The sequence below is a fragment of the Sorex araneus genome, chromosome 2, assembly GCF_027595985.1.
Source record: "Sorex araneus isolate mSorAra2 chromosome 2, mSorAra2.pri, whole genome shotgun sequence".
NCBI classification, from domain to species: domain Eukaryota; kingdom Metazoa; phylum Chordata; class Mammalia; order Eulipotyphla; family Soricidae; genus Sorex; species Sorex araneus.
In genome coordinates this window covers 166,665,780-166,689,819 of record NC_073303.1, presented here as the reverse complement: position 1 = coordinate 166,689,819, position 24,040 = coordinate 166,665,780, and the positions used below count along the sequence as shown (strand labels likewise).

The 24,040-nt window shown below is 33.4% G+C and overlaps 1 protein-coding gene across 2 annotated transcripts in view; it reads left to right on the top strand.

Annotated features, from left to right (window-relative positions):
• The window catches only part of EPHA3 (EPH receptor A3), a 369,048-nt gene that overhangs the window by 304,110 nt on the left and 40,898 nt on the right, over window positions 1-24,040 (top strand). For both annotated transcript variants that reach the window (XM_004607003.2, XM_055127750.1), the window contains 4 exons: window positions 5,760-5,885; window positions 10,033-10,218; window positions 19,520-19,581; window positions 21,589-21,798. In XM_004607003.2, coding sequence (XP_004607060.1) covers window positions 5,760-5,885; window positions 10,033-10,218; window positions 19,520-19,581; window positions 21,589-21,798 — 584 coding nt within the window. The remainder of the gene's footprint in view (window positions 1-5,759; window positions 5,886-10,032; window positions 10,219-19,519; window positions 19,582-21,588; window positions 21,799-24,040) is intronic.

Sequence of the window (24,040 nt, the reverse complement as noted above, 5' to 3'; positions counted from 1 at the left end):
GAAGGCAAAGCGTATCTTCAATTTCCTTATTACTAGACCTTTTCTGAAATCTAAATTGGAGCCTTTTCCTGTTTCTAACTGCCAAGTAAATATAAACAACTTCTGTTTATGTGAAATGCCTTACTCCATTTGGTCAACCAACCAGGAGAGAACTTTCAGAATAAACTGTTTATTTTGGAGTTACATGATCTCCAACCGGTAGAAAATCTAGCATTCCTTCCTCTTTTCCTAATTTTTAAAGCAATCAATTTAGCCCCTTTTAAATAGGTTCTAAGAGAATTACTCTTATAGGAAATAAAACTTTTATGTCTAAAAAAAAGATTTATTTTTCCATTAGAACAAAATAAAACATCCTGACTAAACAGTAAATTTTCCAAAATATGATACAGTTTAATGTGGCAATTTGTAATCAGTTTTTGAAAAAGGAAATAGAATGTTCTCATGGATATTAGTATATTAGTAGAGAAAATATACTCCTGCTCCAATGCTCTCACATGATTTCACTGAAATTAATATAAGTTGTAAGTACTTCTTTGACATTCAGTATTTACAAATCTATATTATTCCTACTAACCTTTGACTTTGCATCTGAAAATGATAATTCGGTCATAATTGGGATTGAAAACTTGGTTACATGTTGCTAATAGTCAGGAGGCATATTCTGGGTAAAATTATGATGATAATAGTAATAATAGCACTGTAGCATTGTTGTAGCACTGTTGTCCAATTGTTCATCGATTTGCTCGAGTGGGCACCTGTAACATCTCCATTGTGAGACTTGCTGTTTACTGTTTTTTGGCATATGGAATACGTCACAGGTAGCTTGCAAGGTCTGCCTTGCGGGCTGGATACTCTTGCTAGCTTGCTGGGCTCTCCAAGAGGGATGGAGGAACCAAACCCGGGTTGGCCCTGTGCAAGGCAAACGCTCTATCTGCTGCATAATGTTTCCAAAATATGAATGGATATCAGATGGGAAGATAGCCAGAGTTTATGGATAACATTGCTTATTTTGACAATTTTATTACAAAGTTATTGTGGTGCAATTCACAAAAAAAAGACTAAAGTACTCTTTTCCTATTATCAATTTCTTTTTCTTTCATATTAGTGAGATTACAAATTTAAGTAGAGGCAAAGGATAGGATGCCTGTCCCCATGATCCCACAAAGTGCTGAATTATAATCACCATGCATAATACAGTGAGAGAGAAGTTATATCTCTGTAGAACTTTTTTTTACTTTAGTGATTTCAATTTGAGTTGGAAGATTTATGCAAATACTATCTGTGGAGTAAGACCATGTTGACATGGTTCTCTATGTAGGAATAATAAAACTGGTGAATTTGAGGCACTGATAAATTATTATGTGCATTAGTAACCAGGTCCTCTGTCACTCTTGTTTTAACTGTTGGTTTATATGGTAGAGTTTACTGAAACTTTCATTTTCTTAAACACACATATCCCTATTACACAAACAAACAAACTGATTTTTTTTTTAATAAAGGGAATTCTTTTTATCCTAGCTGCAAAGGACATAAGAGTAACTTACATGCACGTCATAAACTTTCTGCACCTCAATACTACAGCTGGTTTATTTCAGATCTTTTATTTGGTTTTGCTTTTAAAAGCTAACTATGAACTATTCCCCCCAGCCTTGTTGCAAATCCTATAATAGGGCTTCAAAAGGAAAGAAATGTGTTTCACCTCCTGAGAGTCTGTCCCCTTGCCCTTTCTGGCTTGGCCTTTTTTACATTTTTTTTGCTTTCCTTGGGGCAACTCATGCTGGTAAAATGGAAATGTAAATTATTGTGTTTGCACAGAACGAGCTGTAAAGTAGTGCAGCTTAACACATGTGCATGTGTTTATTATCTGGTTTTCTTGACAGAGCCCAGTCACTCTCTATTCTGCCCTTAATTATTGGTGTGAAGGGATTATGGGCCTTGAATCCTGAATCACCTGGTTCCTGGAACCTCTGGTTCAGCAGTTAAAAATCAGCAGTTAAAACTACACAATAAACAGGCCATTCTATTGTGTGTGTGCGTATTTATATTGTGTCCTTTCCCCATATGTCATGTGGCAGGAAGTGCAATTTGCTTGATTTTAAATAAGAGTGATTAATTTGATTTTTTTTAAATTTAGGAATGTTTATTAAATTTTCAGACTATTTGGCAATACTTGCAGCATTCTAGGAATGATGAATACTAGAGACAATACTAGAATTGTTTCTAAGCATGCTTTCCAGACATTTTTAAAGCCCATAAGTAAAAATTTGTGACACTTTTGCTGAAAATTATCCTTATAATCTGCTTTGTAATTTTTGATGTCAGTTTATTCTTTCCCCAATTAATGTCCTTATATTCAGTAAGATGAATCAAGTAAAACTGCTTACCAGAAAAATGATACTTTTTACCTAGTTTTAAAAGTGTTACTTTTTATTCACTTGAAAAGGGACACTGGATTCCTTTCCTTACAACACTGATCTCTTACCTCAAGATCATAAAAATGAATACAGGTTGTAGGATCATAGAGCCTACCCTCTGTTTGATGTATGACTTTATTAAAATGAATCAAGTTTAGCAAACAAAAAGAGTAACACAAGATTTTGTTTTCTATGGTCTTTGAGTAAGTCTTTTTGTTACTTTTGCTGTTTTTCTTGCTCTGCAACATGCACAAATTTGAAACCCTGTGGCAGCAAGCTTCTAAGAATCAAAGCAGCGGGAATAAGGCTCGCAAAGGTAACTGAGGCTGGATTTGTAGGACCTGCCTCAAGAGTGAGGAAGTCTCAGGAGCCTGCGGGCATTGAAGGTTGGGCTACAGAGGTTTCAGTACCCAGTTGCTTTCAGTAGCCGCCAAAAAGAAGTATGAACTGAGCCAGACAAACAATTGAGTCACCATTTGGGGACAGGCTAGAGAAGGGAGCAGCAGATGCGTGCAGCTGAGGGGTGAGCAGATAAGCCAGATTCTAGAGCAGCTTTGGATCATGAACTTTTTAAAGTGTCTACTTAAGTGTCTTCCCTTGTATGCCAATGTAGCCTTTTTTTTTTTTTGGTCTTTTTTGTTCTTCCTTTTTTCTCTGTGAATACTGCAATAAATCTCCACCACTATTAAATGAGTAAAAATAAAATAAAACGTACGATAGCTTTCATAAATCTATTTGCTTATTGTGAGTAAAGTTGGAAGAGTAAATGTCGTCAGAGGTTGCAGTGTAATTACAACCTCTAGTAATGACTACTAGTGAGTGTAGTATGGAATACATAAACTAGACCGACTATGAGGTTTACAGTGATGTTTAGCAAATAGCTGTAGCATGCAAAGTCATCTTTATATCAAAAAAGGGGGGGGAGGTTTCCGAGTTAAAATTCTATTGACAGGAAACTTTCAAGAGATCTGTGAACAAATATTATTACCAATGAAAATATTAATAATGACAATATTCTGTTATGAGTGACTACAAGTTATAAAGCAGGTACTCATGCTGGGAATTTTAATATAAAGTTTTTGGACTTTTTCTAATGCCTATCTAATTTTCATTTGCTAAGCTTTTCAAAGCAGAATTTCCCAAGGGCTGATTTCATAAGCCATGCAAGATTTGCCCAAAGCAGGCACCAAAAACTAGACCTTTCCCCATTTCTGGGGATGGTGATGATCTAAACATTGTAACTTTCTCAAATGACTTGTTGTAAACATGGGGAAAGGTTATAATTTCACAGTATCAAGTGCCAGTGTCAATACCATGTTCAATTGAAGTGATAGTGTTGGCATTTCTCTACTTTCTTCATTTGCTCCTTCACACTTTCATTACTACTCTATTTCAAAAATCAACAGAGAAGTTAAAAAAAACAAAGTGGAGGAAAATAGTTTCTTTCATTAGGAAAAGAAAAAAAATACTCTTTTGCCTTTTTTGTTGTTGTTCATAGATTATATTAAACAGCACAGGAACATAATTATAAAGTGGCATAACCAGGACATTTACAGTGTTGTCTTAAAAGTCTAAAAAATGCCATTTCTTAGTCCAAATTCTGAATTCTTGGACTTTTTAAAAATTAAGGACAATTGCAGTCATATCTATCGTATCTATCATATCATTATCTAACACAGAATATTCAGTTGCCAATTTCCTGTGATATTCATTCATTATTAAGTGATATTGGAAAAGATGGCCTGACTGTTATTTTAGGGGAAAGTACTTAATAATGAGTATGACAAAAGTAAAATGAAATCGATTTTTTGTAAGTTCATACTTGTCCTTCTATTACCAATATTAGACAATATTACCTATACTACCACATTTAAAATAAATGGATATTGTGTGTGAATATTTGTGGTTTTCTCAAATGTGAAAACATATTTTTACATATCTTTGACTTCCTTTTAAAAAATAGAGTTTTCTTTTTTAGTGGAAAAAAAACCCAATTTCTATTTGTGGGGAGGTTGGCAGTATGCCTGGCAGGGATCAGAGCTTGTTCCCGTCTAATGACTCTCGGGGAACCAGATGTAATGCCCATGACTGAACCAGAGCCAGACACACTCAGAGCAAGAACCTTCACTTCTGCACTATCTCTTACGTCTCTCTCGTTGTCTTTTAGAGAAAGTTTTCTGGACAGCTGATTATGAGTTATTTTTCCAAGACATGGAAACCTCATAAATATTAAATAAAATCTACACTAATTATTCTATACATGTTTTGTTATTTTATTTATAAAATTAACCTCCAGAGTAATTTAATATTATGTAGGTGACTTATATTTTAAAACTTATAACTATTCTCCTGGAATTTAGCCCCTAGGAACCATTGTTAAATTTATTGAAAACACTTAACTTGTCTTTTAGTATATTGAAGATCTGTATATTAAGATTTATGTTATACTGATATGTAAATATAATATCTTTGATATTTTAGTGATATTTGTATAGAAAAAATTATACCTGTATATTTTCTATATATGGAGATTGATATATAGATATTTAAGTTGCATCAGGGGACTTTGCTTTTGATAGTTAATAAATACAGAATAGTGTCAAATAGCACACATGTCATTTTATATGCTTTATCTAAATATAATTATAGAATATATTCCACATTATAAGCATATTTCATGAATTTTATTCGTTGTCACATAGTGCATCGTAATATATATTTGATAATTGTTTTAGTGCAGAATCATAAATGTGTTTGGGGTCGGAAAGATAGAATAGGAGTTAAGGTACTTGCCTTACATACAGCATTTCTTAGTTCTATGCCCAGCTCACAGATGATCCCCCGAATACTATTAAGAGTGATTCCTGAGCACAGAACCAGGAATAAGTCCTGAGTGCTTCTGGGAAGCAAACAAACCAAAAAGTGTGAAAGTGTGACATAATCTACTCGTGTGTGTGTGTGTGTGTGTGTGTGTGTGTGTGTGTGACTGAGAGAGAGAGGAGAGAGAGAGAGAGAGAGAGATTAATTACTAGGTCTACACAATGTTGAACCATTTCCTTGAGACATACCCACTCCATTTTGAATGTTATTTTCCTTTAAGTGTGATTTTCAGGAGGGGGGTTGCATGCCTCTTATTTATATTTAACTTTGAGGAAGTTATTGTAAAAAATTGTTTAGCAGATTTCAAATTCTCTCAATTATTTGTGTAATATAAAAGAATTAAGAGATGGTATGGTTGCTATTAGGGGGTGGGGGGTTTAAAAGGGGGTTTAAATGTTTGTAACATTTGCTCAACACAGGTTTTAAAAGCATAGCTGTAGTAATGCCTTCTCCCGCCTTAAACAGTAAAACTTCCAGGTCTCAGGACTTATGTTGATCCACATACCTATGAAGATCCTACCCAAGCGGTTCATGAGTTTGCTAAGGAGTTGGATGCCACCAGCATATCCATTGATAAAGTTGTTGGAGCAGGTAATTACCACAAAACTCTGACCCACATTATAGTATATTGATGACAAAGTTTACAACAACTATGAGTGAGATTGGAGCCTAAGATTACTCCAGCTATGAGATCCAAACATATTGCTTCAAAAAGAAGCATTTTCTGAACTTGTGATCAAAGGCTTGCAGCAAAAAAAGGGGAGTATTTAATGGAGTGCAGTGGTTTCAAAGGTGCCAGACTTACAGATCCATAGACCATGGCCAACTTTTTATTTACTGAATTTCAGAGGCGGCGGCAGCAGCAACTCAATCTTCCCATGGCCACGCTGATCATGTATCACAAAGCCTATTTGACTAAATAGGGATAACAGGATAAAAGTGGCTCTCACTTTAAATAAGCCCACTAAGTACATATATAAATGTATATATATATATATATATATATATATATACACATACACACACATAGGTATGTATATATATGTAGAGTAAAGGTTATTTTAGAATTTTTAGCATAAAAAGAATAAAATGAACTATTAAAACATGGACTTCAAATATGTTTTCTCACAGCTATTTCATATGATTGGTTTAAGTGACATAACTGCTCCATTTTGATAATTACCTATAGCTTTATATAGTGCAAGTTTGTTTTTATTGAAACATCTTTGTATATAGATTTCTCCTTATTCTTATCCTTAATTTACTGAATCATACCATGAATGTATGTTATGTGATTTTTAAGTTATTTTATTTTCCAATAAAATTTATATGCATAAGATAACAGAACTTTGGATACTTAAACATAAACATATAAACACTCATGAGCTTAACTACTATTCAAGAGCTAAAATAAGCAATAGTTTTATACAATCCCTTGATTTTAAAATATTATTAAAAGCACTCTGTTCTAATGAAACCGAATAATTTAAATAATTTGTGTTACCTATGTAAAATTATTTACTTATTATTATTTTTAAATTCTCCTAATGTTATAACCTCCTAAAATAAACATGTGCCAGATTAGAGCAATCACTCAAGATGCAGAGTATATGCTTTGCATACTGAAAGTCCAATTTTAGTTCACAGTACAGCATGGAGCCTAGAGTAGCATTTTATAAAAGAGAAATGAATTAATATGTAGGACTTCTATTATATTTAGTATTTCTGTTACAAAAAACCTTACATTTGAGGTTGGAGTGATAGTACAGTGCATGAGGTCTTTTTTTTTGGGGGGGGGGTCATACCTGGCGATGCACAGGGGTTACTCCTGGCTCATGCACTCAGGAATTACTCCTGGAGGTGCTTGGGGGAACATATGGGATGCTGGGAATCGAAACCAGGTCGGCTGCATGCAAGGTAAATGCCCTACCCGCTGGTGCTATCGCTCCAGCCCCAGTGTGTGAGGTCTTTGTCCTACACATTGTTAACCTACTTTGATGGCCAGCATCTCATATGCTCTCCTAAGCCCCACCAAGAGTGGTCACTAAGCACAGAGTCAGGAGTATGCCTACCTGAGTGTGGCCCCCAAACTGAAAAATATCCTCTGCAAATATCACATCAGTAAATTTTGTGATTTTAAAATGTAAGAATTACTGAAATCACTTTTCGACTCATTTTTAATTCATCTAAGAAGAGATGTAGACAGATCATTTATTAATATGTTTGAATTGAACTCTAATAAATAAATAAATAGTGGCCAACTTTTAGATTACACATTATGTTTCTGGCATCTTCTGCTAAAAGCTTATTAGTCAGATGCTATTAATATTTCTATGTTATGGATAAGAAAACAAGAGACAGAGCAATTATGATTCTTAAAGTCACATAGCTGTTTAATAACAAAGGCAGAACAGTTTTTAAAAAACCTGACTGCAGAAACCATGCTTTGTCCAGTAGCATGTCCCAACCATTCTGTTAAGAAAATGTTATAGTGGCTTTTAAATTTAAAACATCCTATCAAAGAGGCCAGGGATATAGCTCAATATAAGAGCATGTGAAAACATGTTTGAGGCTCTGGGATTAATACCTGGAACTACAAAAATAAATAAGTAAAAATAAAACACAAATAAGTATGTCATTTTGATTTATCTTAATGGCAGAATTTCTGAAAATAAAATTTTATTATTATTACTTGTTTGTGGTTTTCCCAAACTTAATGTTTAGACAAAGAGAAACAAAACTCTGAGAAATGTTCCCATAATCATGCATAAAAAAGATAATCCTTGCTCTTGTACACATATTAAAACAATGACAAACTTTGTATCATAAATTTTCTCCCTTCAATCAATACTATATATAACCATAAAATTAAAAAGAAAAATAAATATTCCCAATTTTGGTCCCAAGTTTTCAAAAGTCATTATAAAAAAATCTAACCGCAGTTATTGTTATTTCCTCTGTACTTTCTCCAAAAGAATAAAAACTTAGATCAGTCCTTTATTTATTTTTCATAGTGCATATCTTACTGTTGCTGATTGATGAGTAATCATTATATTAGTGTATGGTAAACAGATTTTTAAGCCTTAAAGGGATTTTGACAAGCGCTGTTGTTTTGAAAGTAGTGGCAAGACTGAATTCCTGAAAAAGGTCAAGTCTGGGATGGTTTAGAGTTTCCTGGAGAGAAGCGAGTAAATCATAGTGATGCAGTTGGTAAATCAACAGGAAAACCTGCTGTTTTGTGGGTTGAATTAGAAATGGAGAAGCAACTCACTTTTTGACACCTCTGGCTTACATATGGGGCAGAGATTTTGTATAAAACTCTACTGAGAAGGTTTTATAGAGAATACTATTTTATTCCATAGAAAGCGTACAATTATTAATTATTTTATAAAATTATATAATACTAAAAATCAGTTTTTGGTATTTTAACAACACATGTGAATGCTTACATAAAATGAGGCTTCTTGGATGTGGAACATTCTATGGATGGGACTAGTTTGTGGTAATCACTACAGTAGCAGTGGGGACTGAAAAATGTTTGTAAAGAATCTGTGCTCAGGAAGCTCAGAGCCTAAAAAAATTATGGGGAAAGCTCCATGGCAATGTATGTGTCCAAACTAATCATAGCAATCGTACAACCATTGGATTACATGACTCAAAAGTTGGCAAATTCAACTAATTCTTGATTACTTATTTAAGGCAAACATTTTTATTGAAAACATTGAATTTAAGAAAATGCTTCTACAGTGACTCTATGGCTAAAATATATTATTCACTCGGTGGGTATGCGGTGGGGGTTGGGCCACAATCAGTGGTATTCAAGGCTTATTTCTGGTTTTGTGATGAGAGGTCACTCCTGGACATACCTGGGGGACCATATATGGTTCCAAGAACCAAACCGGAATTGACTGTGTGCAAGTCCAGCACGTTAGTTCCTGTACTATCTCTCCAGCCCTGTGTATTGCATTTTATTGGATGCTTATGTCATAATTATTTTATGGTTATTTCTATTTTGTTATGCCGTTGTTCTCCTTCAAAAGTCCAGAGAACTTCACCAGAAATATATAACAAACCCAAAACACCAGTAAAGTTAATCAATAGCAGATTACTTTATTCTCAATTTCAGAAATTTTATATACTTGGGAAAACTTAACATTACAAAAACAACTCATCAAAAATGAGATTAAAAATTGAATTTGATGCCAAATCCATAATATCTATGCTAATTAATTAATTTACTTTGTTTTGGGGGCCATACCTGGCAGTGCTCAAGATTTATGCTTGGCTCTGCAATCCGGATCACTCACAATAAGGCTGGTGGGTAGGGGGTTGCACATTAGTTGCTGAAAATAGAAGGTAGGTGGATAACAAGCAAGCACTCCAGCCACCGTACAATCTCTCTGACCCCTGATAATTATCTATTATATTGATGAAATAGCTGCTTTGAGTACCATAAATGAAAAGTCATAGAGATAAGCTTTTAATTTTCAGTGTCTTTGTTCACACTGCATCATGAATAATGTGATATACCCATTTTCACTAGACCATGGGCATCCTGGGGTATAAGTCTCAGAGTATCATAAAAATAATTGAGTATTATATGACATACACAAACACACACACATTCCATGTCAAAGTCATCAAAATTTTAAATGGAATTAGTGACTTTTTTTTTCTATTCATGAATTTTAATCATATAGCTCCTAACTTTTGGTTTTGCTATTCTTCATTTCAACAGGTGAATTTGGAGAGGTATGTAGTGGTCGCTTAAAGCTTCCCTCAAAAAAAGAGATTTCAGTGGCCATCAAGACCCTAAAAGTGGGCTACACGGACAAGCAGAGGAGAGACTTCCTGGGAGAAGCCAGCATTATGGGACAGTTTGACCATCCTAACATCATTCGACTAGAAGGAGTTGTGACTAAAAGTAAGTCAAATGTCAAGACTGACATTTGGGCATGCTAAACTGAGGGTATTTAAACCTAAAATTATTATTGAAAATGTTTCAGCGCAGGGCTGAAGCGATAGCATAGTGGGTAGGGCGTTTGCCTTGCACGCGACTGAACTGGGTTCAATCCCCATTGTCCTTTATGGTGCCCCTGATCAACGCCAGGAATAATTTCTAAGTGTAGAGCCGGGAAGTAACCCTTGAACATCACCAGGTGTGACTCAAAAAAGCCATAAATAAATAAATAAAATGTTTCAATCCTTTTAGACAGTCCTAGAAAGAAAGCCCATTCACAATTGACACCATTTTCCTTGAGAATGAAACAAAAACTAAGAATTTTGATAATGCATTCTATATCTAGTAATCCCATCAACGGCCAACATCCAGAGAGACTTAAAAGCAAGCTCTTAGAAGAGAGTGATGCAGAGAGTCTCTTGGCCACACGTCTGGCGTCTTCCCTGGGGTCCCTTGGAGGGGATGGGCTCCAGCTTCCCTCCCCACCCTGAGCAGAGCTCCCGGCAGCCAAAGACCACTGGAACCTAGCTGCAGCCATGCTGGAGGCCCCTCTCCACACGTTCAGACAGGCCTCATGCATGAAGGTGCTGGCAGAGGAACCCAGGTGTGTGTAATCCCATCAAAAGCCAACATCCAGAGAAACTTAAAAGCAAGATCTCAGATATCTTTAGCCTACTTCTCCCTCTGGGAGAAACTGGCAATCCTCTGAGAGTTTTCTGCCCACTTGGGACAGCCTTGCAAGCTTCCCGTGGACTATTCATATGCAAAATCCAGTAACAAGCTGAATTTCATTCCCCTGACCCTGAAGAGCCCCCAGTGCAACATCGTTAGGAGGGTCGAGTCGAGATAGACTTCTACGATCTCAGGGAAAGGACGAAATGAGATGTTACTGAGCCCACCCGAGAAATCGGTGATTAACGGGATACTGTGATCGTGATATCTAGGAAAAAAAGAAGCCTTATAAAAATTAGGAACAAGGTATTGGACCTTGAGATGTTAATACCAGATAACTGAAAATATAATTTTAGAGATCTTTCTGTTACATAGAGTAGTCAGAGAAAACAATGACTCAATTTTGATAGGAGGTGCTGGGAACACCCAGCTAGCTAAGATCCCATTTAGTTTTTCACTAGCTACATTTTTATGCTTCTAAGTCTTTACCCCTGCTGACTTTAGCAAAATTATTGGCATTTTGGGACGTGCTTCTGAACTGTGAATTTGGGACCATGGTATACCCAAAGCCTTTTCTCAGTTCTCTGTGGATTTCAAATAACTCTGCTCTGGAGTCCCAGATGGGTTTTTGACTGGTTTAGGAAAGCACAGCTCACAAGCTGTGATAGAAATCTGAACTTATTTCCATGATGGCTTCTCCAGCTAGGCTCAATAGGGAGCCCATGAAGTTGATATGTGATTTTTGGCTTCAATCCCAACAAAAACCTCTTGAGAACCCGCTGGGGTGTGTGTGTGTGTGTGTGTGTGTGTGTGTGTGTGTGTGTGTGTGTGTGTGTGTGTGTATGTGTGTGTGTGTGTGTGTGTGTTCTTTGAGATTTTGGACCACAAGATGAAGAATAAGCTAAATTGGCAAATTGGCAACAAACTCCTTGGAGTGAAAGACAACATATGGCAGGGAACTTGGCATCCTTTAGGGGATAATTCATTGGCACCACATTTACATATTCTATGGTTACCAACAGACATTACACATTATATTTTTCACAATGATTTTTTTTTAACATTACATGGAACACTTTCCAAATGGCACCAATACCTATTCTCATTTTAGTGTGACTAAAAAGACAATTCTTCTTGCACAAGACTTTAGCATAATTGAAATATACTTTGATTTATACTAGGGAGTTCATAGATAATATTTGGGATAAAGAATTTAACACTGTGGAAGAATTTAACCTTTTAGTGTAAAATGATACTACTTATAAGAACAATTTGTTTCTCTTTCTACTCTTAAAAAATTATAGTATACTAGTAGTAATGAAATGTTTTCTGATTTTTTTTTACTTAAAGTATTTATTGTAGTAATAAGGGTTTGGAACCTTTTTCCCTTGGGAATAATTTACATGAATTAAAGATTCTAGAAATACACCTTTCTGTGTTTAATAGTCAATTAGTAATTATTTCTTTATAACATCCCCCAAGTAGTTGTCTTTCAGATATCAGCCCTATTGGGAGTAAAATCTCATTTCTATCTATGTAGCAATCCCTCTTCTAACTCTGAATTTTTCACAAGTTTGTCTAAAAATTCTTTCATATTTTCTTGCAATATGCATATTATTTTATTCAAATGACTAAGATATGATCATTGCATTCATGCTTAAACCTATGGTAGCTGCAATGAACAAAGTAGTCTGTCTAACTAGAAATTAGCTAAAGACAGTACTTGTTCTGATGGTTTTCTTTCTTTCCTCAACTGTGGAGTTAAAAAATAAAAAGGTTTTCTTAGATATGGAGTGATAATACAACTGACAAGATGCTTGCCCTGCATGCAGCCAATCTGGGTTGTATCCTCAACACCCCATATATTCTCCAAATCCTACTAGGAGTGATCCCTGAGCACTAAACAAGAAGTAAGCTGCTGGGTTGTGGTCCTTAAAACAAAGTTTCTTCCTTTATTTTTTGAAATTTTAGTTATTCTTTGTATCTTCATTTTAAAATGTTTTACAGTAATGCCTCAATCAATATAAAAGTTCTTATAAAATGCCAAAAATTATTCAGTAATTAGTAATTAAAATCAAACTCAGATCTTAGTAGTTACATAATTTAACAATGCTAAAGGAAGAAAGAGTAATCATTAAATCAAAGAATAGTTTCTTTGATTACTAGTTATTTCTTCAGTGTTAGTCATTAAATTGAATGCATTTTCAAAAAAGTACAGTTGTGCAAATTCTTGCATAATTCAATCAGTGTTTGAAAAAAACAATCACATTTTAACGGGTAGAAACATTAGCTAACCGAAACCTACAACCAAAAGAGGGGTGTGGGGGAAGGGAGAGTGAGTGAGAAAGAGAAAAGTCACTAGCAAACCAAATATCACAATAATATTTAAGCTTACTGATAGCCCAACTAAATGATAAGCTACAGTGAATCATAATAATTGTCACACATTTTATTTGCAATAAAAATTCAATTCTCAAAGTACAAAATTATGGTTGCCTATCAAAGAAGTTCATACAATGAATCCAGAAGTAATAAGCAAGCAAAAAGCACCCACGAAAATTGGTAAAAATTTCAGGCATGTACATTAACATATTTAATGTAGAGTTAAGACTTAGTCTATAACATTCTAGTGTGGGTAATGAGTACTTCCTTATTCATAAAGTGAGAGCTTGAAAATTCATATATCATCTTGGTTAAATAATCATCTAAGTGTCTGACATTTTTGACCCTAGAAGTTCCAATCCTTTCATATTACATCTATAAATTGAATAACAGATATAGAATATATTTTGAATTCCTTTAGAATATATTCAATTCCTTTTGAATTCCTGTATATTTTAAAGCTCTGAGACTGTAACATCTAAAAAGAAACAAAAATGCATCAGAATGAAGTTAATGTATTTCATTTAACTTATAGATAAAATAATTTCTTAACAAAGATAATTATGTAAGCTTACTCCTATTCTTGAATTTGCTCCCTGAGAATATATGACTTAAGATAGTTGACCTGTAAAAATTCAGAAACACACAACTAGACAGAGAAAATAATCTTAGCTAATGAAGAAACTATACTTAAGGAGGGAAAATGAGGGTATAATTTTAAGGATTAATAAATAGCATTAAAGTTCAATTTTTAACTCAACCGATTGGTTCTGAAATCTCATTCAGTCTAACCATTCAGAGAATTGCATCCTATATTTGTAACATGAAAGTGTAATTATTGCTTACCATTTCCAGATATTTTAAAGGTTGGATAAATTTAGTAGAATTGACCTTTACAAACATAAGTTATTACTTCTGGTTGAGTTTCAGATTTAAAAAATTACTCTGGAAGTATATAGTAAAATTCTTCAAATCAATTCATTGCTAAAAATAAGTATTTTTACTTCTGCTATTAATTATGTGCTTTGAAATACTAGGTCTATTATAATATATCATTTTAGAAGTGTTTTAAGAAAAGTTTTATTCAGTCTTTATATTTTCACTTATTTGAATTGAGTCATAAACAGTTGTAATGGTATGTCTTGAGTCTGATAATCTTAAACAAGAGAAGGTGAGAGAGTCTCTGATCTTCAAAGTAGCAGAAAGCTGGAGGCAACATCTCTACACAGAACTCAGTATTAACATGTGTTATCAATTTTAGTTGAAGTTCAAAAAGATGGAACTTGATTTTAGCAAATGTTTGCTATTTCTGTCATCACACCATTAGTCAAATGCTATTCAAACTCAACAAGTTTTTCCTTTGGTCACTTTTCCCTTAGTGAAAAAGAAGTTATAATGGATGAGATTGTTGTATTTTTGTTGTTATATGAGGGGGACTATTTTCTGAAATTTAAAAGGTAATAATGCCCTGTAGTGTAACCTTGAATTATTGAAGAATGTTATATCCAGAACAGTAAAACAATTTCTTATATTTTATACTTTTAATGTCTACTTTTTTCCAAAAACTTAGTTATTTGATTTATTTGTTAGTGCCCTCCTTTTTCTACACATATGGTGACAAAATGTTGATAGTACAAAATGCCATTCTTTAGTAATGATGAAAAATTTTTGCTATTTCCAATTTTTAAAAATGCATTGTGCCCTGTCTTGTAACATTATGCCCCACTCTGAATAATTTTACAGAAATAGTTTAGAAAGACTAATGTATGCATCTATTTTGTATCATTACCATACTTTTATGTATGTGTTCAGATCATAACCTACTTAATTGCAATATCTATAAAATTAAGAAAATTCCCAGTCAAAATACTGGGAGGGAGGAGAGAATAAGTCAATGTAAGCAATTACAATGTATTTAAAGACTTTTCTTGTGTTGGGGGAGTGGTTGAGTCACACTCAGAAGTATTAAGTACATATAAGACTCTATGATCAGGAATCACACCTAGTGGTGCTCAAGGGAACATACATGGTGCCACAAATCAAACAGGGGCTCACCACATGAGAGGCAAATGCTTAACCACTGTATTATATCTCTCAGGCACTGAAATCACTTTTTTCATGGTTGCTCTTTTATTTCTCTTGGTTGAATTAGACATATTTGAATTATTTGTTTTTTGGTGTTTTTTTCTTTTTGGGTCAAAACCTGGCTCTGCACAGGGCTTACTCCTGGCTCTGCACTCAGGAATTAACTCCTGACTGTGCTCAGGGGACCATATGGGATTCTGGGGATGGAACCCAGGTTGGTCGCATGCAAGGCAAATGCCCTACACGCTGTGCTATTGCTCAAGCCCCGAAATAGAAATTTTCAAAACATATCCTGGATAAAAACAAAAGGAAATCATCGCTAACTTTCAAAAAAGTGGTATAATAGTACCAGTCAGAAAAAAATGTTGTCAAAGGAATATAGTATGTCAGTGTAACACATGAACAAAACTTTAGGAATATATGTCATTATAAAATCATAGCTAATAATGTGTAGCATTTCAATGTAAATTGCAAGTTTAGTTTATGTTAAGAATTCAGATTGGTTTAATATTTTATGATACAAAAATTTATAAAAGAAAATTAAATATGCACAAAATAAACGTGCTTTAGTGTATCATATAAGTATCTGACACTTAAAACTAAACACTCCCAATACAATACCAAAAATCATCCTTAAACCTATACATATACAAATTTACACCTGTACACATACAGTAGTGTAATATTGGAAACATATTTTAAATAAAAACAATAAATCTGACATCTGTAGCACTGAAGTACTGTCATCCCATTGTTCATCAATTTGCTCCAGTGGGCACCAGTAATGTCTCCATTGTGAGACTTGTTACTGTTTCTGGCATATCAAATATGCCATGGGTAGCTTGCCAGGCTCTGCTGTGCTGGCGGGATACTGTCAGTAGTTTGCCAGGCTCTCAGAGAGGGACAAAGGAATCAAACCTGGGTCGGCCTTGTGCAAGGCAAACGCCCTATCTGCTGTGCTATCACTCCAGTTCTTTTAAATTTTACTAAGGGTTTTCATCTACACAAGGTAAAAAAATAAAATTAAAAATTAAAATTAGACAAGAAAATAAATAAATTAAATCATCTTTCTTCTATCATCCAGCAGTGGTTCAATGATTAGTAAAATTTCTAAGGCTCCTGGTATAAATGGGACAATGAACTATTGCATCGAACTTATTTGTTCTTAATCCTTAATAATGAAATATCACAATTTTGTCTATACTCATAAATCACTTAAGAATGGAATGTTTTGGTTATAAGTTGTTATTTTGCTCATTTTTAATGGAGTTATTTTAGCTAGACATGGAGTAACAATGATTTATATTTATGCGTACATTCAATTTTGTTTCAAGATTTTTGAGGGCATGCATGATATAAGCAATATATTTTTTAAGGTAGGTAATAAGATTCTTTTAAAATAAAAGTCCACTAACAAAGCATGCAAATTTGAATATATTGAACCATGTGCAAATGAGCATGAATTTTATAAAATAATTTCAAACGGCACTTAATACATGTTGGAACTAGTTTTTCGATGCTAGTTCAGGTTTTCCATTTTCATTAACCCTTGTGATTTTGATTATGAAAAAAATGGTATTGTTTTCTAAGGTAGACTATTTGTGATTCTGTTTACTCTGTGTCTGTACACTTGGGTTTGCTAAATCTTTGAAGTTAATGCAAAGCACATGGTCAGTCTTGCCCATCTTAATTGATGTGTTTATAAATACCAAAATTATAGTTAAATGCAGCCTGATCTGATTTCTGAATGGTCATGGGGTTTTGGCTTAATTGACTGGTTTGATTTCTCAGCTACTTTCATTTCCCTAGCCAAACATTCTACTCTACATGCTAATGAGAAATGAAATGGTCATAAAGCTGGGAGCCAGAAGGAAAAGAATGATAAGCAAAGGTTAGGTAATGCTCAAACGAGCAATTGGCCACTGTAATTAAAAGTGGCTGTGTGATTCAAAGTATTTTTGACTACATTTAAGGGATAAATTGAATTTTGATTATATATTTTATTTCTAGAAATGTATTAATGAAAATTTATAAAAATTAGCAATTTATGAAGAGCATGAAAATTCAGGATTTTATTTATTCATTCGATAATTTGCATTTTATTTTATTTTAGGTCAATTGTCTAGAATCAGACGTTAGGCACTTGATGTATCAGCTCATATAAGGTTGATATTTACAAAGAAATACTGAAATTTTCTGTCTTTCATAAATGCTATCAAATCAATTTGAATTTACTTGAACAAGTAAATTTTAGAGATTTTGGCAAAAATCATTTTTCGGCCTAGATTATATAGACATATGAATATAATGTTATAATTTGGAAACTTCATAGAATTCAATTAGGTTTTTCACTTCCTAACAACTAAGACACACATCTTGTGATATATTTAAGTATTAACCAACGTAGTAAGGTTTGTTTGTTTATTTGTTTGTTTGTTTTTTGTTGGATCTCCCAACTAGTGCTCTAGTGCCTACAGGCAACACTTGGCCAAGTCTTAACTGCAGGGCCTATTGTTGAATGCAAAGGTCCAGGAATACTTAGCTACTCAGGCTCCTTGATGCTGGAGGTAACTTTTGTTACATCAGTGGTACTCAAGGACCTCCAGAGCTACAAGCAGTGATGCGCAGACCAGGTGGAGCAAGGATTAAACCAGGGTTGTTTGAGTGCAAGGCATGCACCTTAAACCAGGCATTTCTCTCCAGCTTCTCTATCAATATTTAGCACAGATCTCCCGTATTTGGAAGAGGAGCTATATTTTAATTGCCAATTATAGATTTATAAATAAAATACTATTGCAATAATAAAGAGAATTGGTTTTAGACTAGAGATTAAAATCAGTAACAGCTATGTAGATCTTCTCAAATCCTTACTAATTTTATAATTATATCAAGCTTCTTGGATCCATAATGAGAAAATGCTGAAACACTGAGGAAACATTGAGGAAACACTGAAGTAAAAATAATAAGGATTATTAAAGCATAGGTAATGACGAAGAATGAAATGATGTGAAATATGTCAAGCCCTAAAGTAATGTCACGTAACCCTAAGTGTGGAAAACATTTAGTAATGTTCCCACAGATTAATAAAATACACATTTTAGTATATTTTTAGATTTGAAATATATTATGATTTTAAATGAATGACTTTGAAATTACTTTCACTTATTTTTTTGAAAATATATAAAGTTATACTTTAAACATAGTTCATGGAACATTACTCTTCAAAACTTGTCTAAACTGCTATCTACACTTGACACTATTATAATTCAGAATAATTCATACAATTGAGGTTCAGCAATTGTTCAAACAATTGCCTAACATTAAACATTTGTTCTACTTCTAAATCCATATATCAGAATACTTAGAACCTTTGTGCTTAATGTTTTTTTTCATATTTTAAATGTTTCTAACAATATAGCCGACAGCAAAAAAGAGGCATCACAGTGCATTCAAGATGCAGAATACACTTTATAAATTAAAAGTTGGGTGATATTGGACAATTTAATTTTAATAACTACTGTACATTTCAAATTTTTCCTGTGTAAAAGGGAAATAATTATGATTAAAAAGTTATGCAGAAATTTGACTCTGACACATATCACAGTTACTGATTTTAAGGTCACATATATCTAAATGGTTATTATAAGCTGCCACCAGCAGTGACTTTATTTTAATTTAAATAAGTATGGATTGAAACTGGAGCAATAGCACAGCAGGTAGGGCATTTGCCTTGCATGCGGCCAACACTGGTTCAATTCCCAGCATCTCATATGATCCCCTGAGCACTGCCAGGAGTAATTCCTGAGTGCATGAGCCAGGAGTAACCCCTGTGCATCGCCAGGTGTTACCCAAAAAGAAAAAAAAATTTAAAAAAATAAGCATGGATGCATTTTTGCTATATTAACCATATGATATTTACTATATTGAATGAATATAGTTCTTAAATGCATAATTATTACTCTTATCTGCTTTCTAAAATGTCTATGCATGACCCTTGAAGGTAGAGACTTTGATTTATTTGCTGCCAAAGAAAACACCTAGCAAATACCTCTATAGATAAATGTATAAATAAAAACTATTAGTGAATATATGACAATGATTCATGATTATATTTCCCATTTTATAGGTAAACCAGTGATGATTGTCACAGAGTACATGGAAAATGGTTCTTTGGACAGTTTCTTACGTGTAAGTAGATAATTTTATATGTTCATACATTTATCTTATTTATTTATGTTTGTGAGCATATATATAGAAACTTAATTGCTACAATTTTTTGTAAAACAAATAATATTGCACCAAGGAATTTAAAAATTCAGTTTAAAGCAAATTGAAATTTACTGGGTAGCAAGATGAAAATATAAATGAGATTTTTATTTCTAATATTCAACCATCTATCTCATATTTAATAAACAAAACTGTGCAGTTTTCTTTTGCCTTACTTGTAACTAAAGAGCTATATCAGTAATGAAATAAATAACAGAATTATAAAGTAAATATGAATAACATATATTTTTTACTTTTTGGGTCACACCTGGTGATGCACAGGGCTTACTCCTAGGTCTACACCCAGGAATCAATCCTGGCAGTGCTCAGGGGACCATATGGGATGCTGGGAATCAAACTCCTGTTGGCCTCTTGCAAGGCAAATGCTTTACCTGCTGTGCTATCGCTCCAGCCCCAAATATAGATCATTCTATTGGCAAAAGATAGAAGGACATCTATTGCATAGTACTGGCTATTCAGAAAATAGCCTGTGCTATATACTAACACAATTTTCTCACTTTAAATCACTTTGTGACATAACGATATATGCATATAGTTGTTTAAATTTTGAAATTCAGTTTTCAATTATTTTAATAAGTATTTTCAAGGCAATTCAAATATTATGTAGAATAAACACTGACAATCACAAGTTGCTACAGACCAAAAAAAAAAAAAAGCATAGACCTGTTTGTTCTGCACTGTGTTCATACTAATAGGTACTATGGTAGATACCAGACATACAGGTTGAAAGAGATAAATATAGGTGAGATCTATAGCACAGTTTACAATCATGGGCCAAAATTCTAAATTTTCTATTAGTGAGACATTTTATTCCTCTGTTTGTGTGTGTATTCTGTATTATCTGAATTGAAATCCAGGAATCCAGGTCTCCTGCCAGAAAGGCATGCACTTGTCACTAAACCACACCTAATGGTATATATTTATTTTAATATTCATGTGCCAAATACAAATTTTAGAGGAAATTATTTTCACAAACTTTCAAAAGCTAGCACTTTCCAAAACAGATAATTAAAACATTATTACAAATAAAATTTAAATTTATTTTAAAATAGGGATAAGACAATGGGTAGGACATTTGCCTTATGCATGGTCAAATGGGTTTAATCCCTGGCACACGTTATAGTATCCTGTGCACTGCCAAGAGTGCCCTCTGAGCACAGAGACAGAAATAAGCCCTGAGCACTACTGGATGTAACCACCCTCCTACCCCCATGCAAAAAAATCTCTTAATATTGGTGTAACTAGATATAGAATTTTATATTTCTGTATGTAGCTATTTTATGTATGAATATATATTTATGACTAAATGTTTATGTATGTATCAATCTATTCCAAGTATACAAATATTACATTTCTTTTATAAAACAAGTAAATTATTTTTTCCAAATCTTGATCCCTTTTATTTTGTATGTTAATATTTTAAATTTTACTACCTGTAGTTAAAGGTTGAACAGAAAAACAAATCTTTAGTTATCATTTTTAATTTGAAATTAATTACTTGTAATATTCGTTGAATTTAACAACTCTTTTAAAGCAATTAGTAAAATACATGGAAATCACAAAAGAATTACCTTCCATAAATAACTTAAAACTATTTTTATTATTTAATTTTATTGTTCCAGACTTTAAATCTTCTGAGCTTGTATGTGACATTGTGAAATAATAAAGCTGTAGTTATCACCTGATTTCAAATAATATAATGTCTTATTACTAAATATTTGGTAATATAGCTACTATGCTATTCTGTTTTACCTTTTTGTGACCTTTTATTTCTTAATTTTATTTGATGGAATGTCTTAGAACTGAAAAGGGAATCATCAGTTTACTATTTGGTATGTGAGATAGTAAGTAAGTTATGGATTTAGGAAAGAACAACAAGCTTACCTGTGTGTTTGAAATGCTTCTCAGAAACATGACGCCCAGTTTACAGTCATCCAGCTTGTAGGAATGCTTCGAGGGATAGCATCTGGCATGAAGTACCTCTCTGATATGGGCTATGTTCATCGGGACCTCGCAGCGAGGAACATCTTAATCAACAGTAATTTGGTGTGTAAGGTTTCTGATTTTGGACTTTCACGTGTTTTAGAAGATGATCCAGAAGCTGCTTACACGACAAGAGTGAGTAATGTCTTTTCCCCTTTTATTCTTTGTTTTCCACTTTATTATGCAGAACAGCAAATAAATACAAACCATGCCTTCCAGGAATTTTATGGGATTTTACCTCACTTCTCCCCAAAATAAAATTTATTCTTTAGAATTAAGGTATTATTTTTATGCCTTTGTACTGGTTACTATTCATAAATGATGGTTTTAATTCTAAAATTTTATACATTGGTTTAACAGTTCTCCCAAAAGAAAAAACAGTATTCTCACATGTCTAAATTCCAGTGTTTTATATTTTACCTCACTTTTCAGTATGATTAACTCACCTTTGCTAAAGAAATTGGATGGGGGCTTGAGTGATAGTATAGCAGGTAGGTTATGTAGGATATTTCCCTTACACTGGCCAATCTGAGTTCATTTTCAGCACGCCAAATCGTCCTCCAAGTATGCCAGGAGTGATGCCTGAGCACAGAGTCTGGAGTAAAAGATTAGGTCAATCTTAATATTCCTATAAAATTAACATAATTTTATAATGTTGTAAGATCCATGCTTTCAAAAGTAAGTGTTCATATTATAAACTTTTCAAAATAAAGCAATAAAAAAGGGGAAAAGTCACTGATAATTGTCTGACCCATAATACCATTCAAATTGATAATTTCAGACTTTTTACATATGTGTACACACAAATGAAAATATACATAGTTAGAATAGAATTATTCATAATTGACATTATTTAGACTATTTCCTTTTCAAGTACATCTTGAGTATTCTTTACTGTCAATAAATAATTTTAATTTGTTAGTTCTATTAATTCGATTTATTCTATTTTCAGAATGTATTATTTTAGAACCAATCTTAGTGGGCAAACTTGAATTTATACATAATATAGCTTTTCATTATTTTTTCTCAGGTGCATTTTTGTTTTATTTTTTCATTGAAGTGAATAGTTTATATGATTATAGTCTTTTGATATTTTAAATGTATGAATTATCAATCTGTCAATAATTATGAGTTAATGATAAACTATATTTCTAGAGAAAATGTCTTAAGATATATTTTCTATGTCAGATTCTATGAGAAATTATAATCATATTTTCCTAAATTATCCATAAGATAAGTGCTACTATGTACATATATTTTATATACATACATATATTATAAATATATAATGTTAAATATATGTAGATAGTGAATTGTATCTGTTGATTTGTATCATGTTTTTAAATTGTTTTTCACTTTTTGGGCCACACACTGGCAATGCTCAGGTATTACTCCTGGCTCTACACTCAGGATTCACTTTTTGTGGTGTTCAGGGAACCATATGAGGTACCACGGATTGATTGTCATGTAGATAAAGCAAGGCAAACACCCTACCAACTATACTATCTCTCTAGTGCCAGCTTTGTATCTTTTAAATTAAAAATGATCCTGATAATTATTCTTTAATTTTATTTTTCCCTTATAACACTGTGGTTTACAAAGTTGTCTGTAATTATATGTTACATTCAATATTACAGCAATCCCAACACCATTACACCTTCCCACCATCATTTTCTCCAATTTTTCAAATCACCCCTTAAACCTGTCCCAATAGCAGGACTTTAATAATTGATTTTATATTGCTTGTTATAAATAATTTGATGAGTGATAAAAAATGTTCTTTCAGAAGTAAGTGAAGATTGTTGTATCTTATCATGGAGCCATTATGCCCTCATATAGGAGATTACTAAAATTTTGTTACACGTTATCTTTTGTGTTTATATTTTGTTAATCCTGATTAATTAAGATTAAAGCCTTCTATATTACATCCCATCCAATCTGCTGTGCTACTCCCGATTTATCAGTGTTGTAGAATTTGAGACATTGTTTCAGAAAATCAAAAAAATTTTAATAGGGTGATACAGCTGGATTTATATTTTTAACTGGGTGGCAACTTTGGGACATGGGCATGATGACTGGGGCTTCCGGAAGCACAAAGAAATGGGGGGAGATAGCCCAGGCCTGACTCCATGAAAGCCTGCAGATGTCAGTCACAAAACACGCATGGATCAGGGTGGTCCTTAGCAGTGGGGTCCAATTGGGAGCATGGTGGCGATTTTGGAGTTTGACGGATTAGGGTGGCTGGGGCTCTGTTTGGGTTGGTGATGCGCTCACCTGCATCACCCCAGTGTGCTGTGGGTGACAAAGCCTTGGATCAGGACAATCTCTGCAACTCGCCTATGATTATCTATAATATGTTTATTAATAGATTTATTTG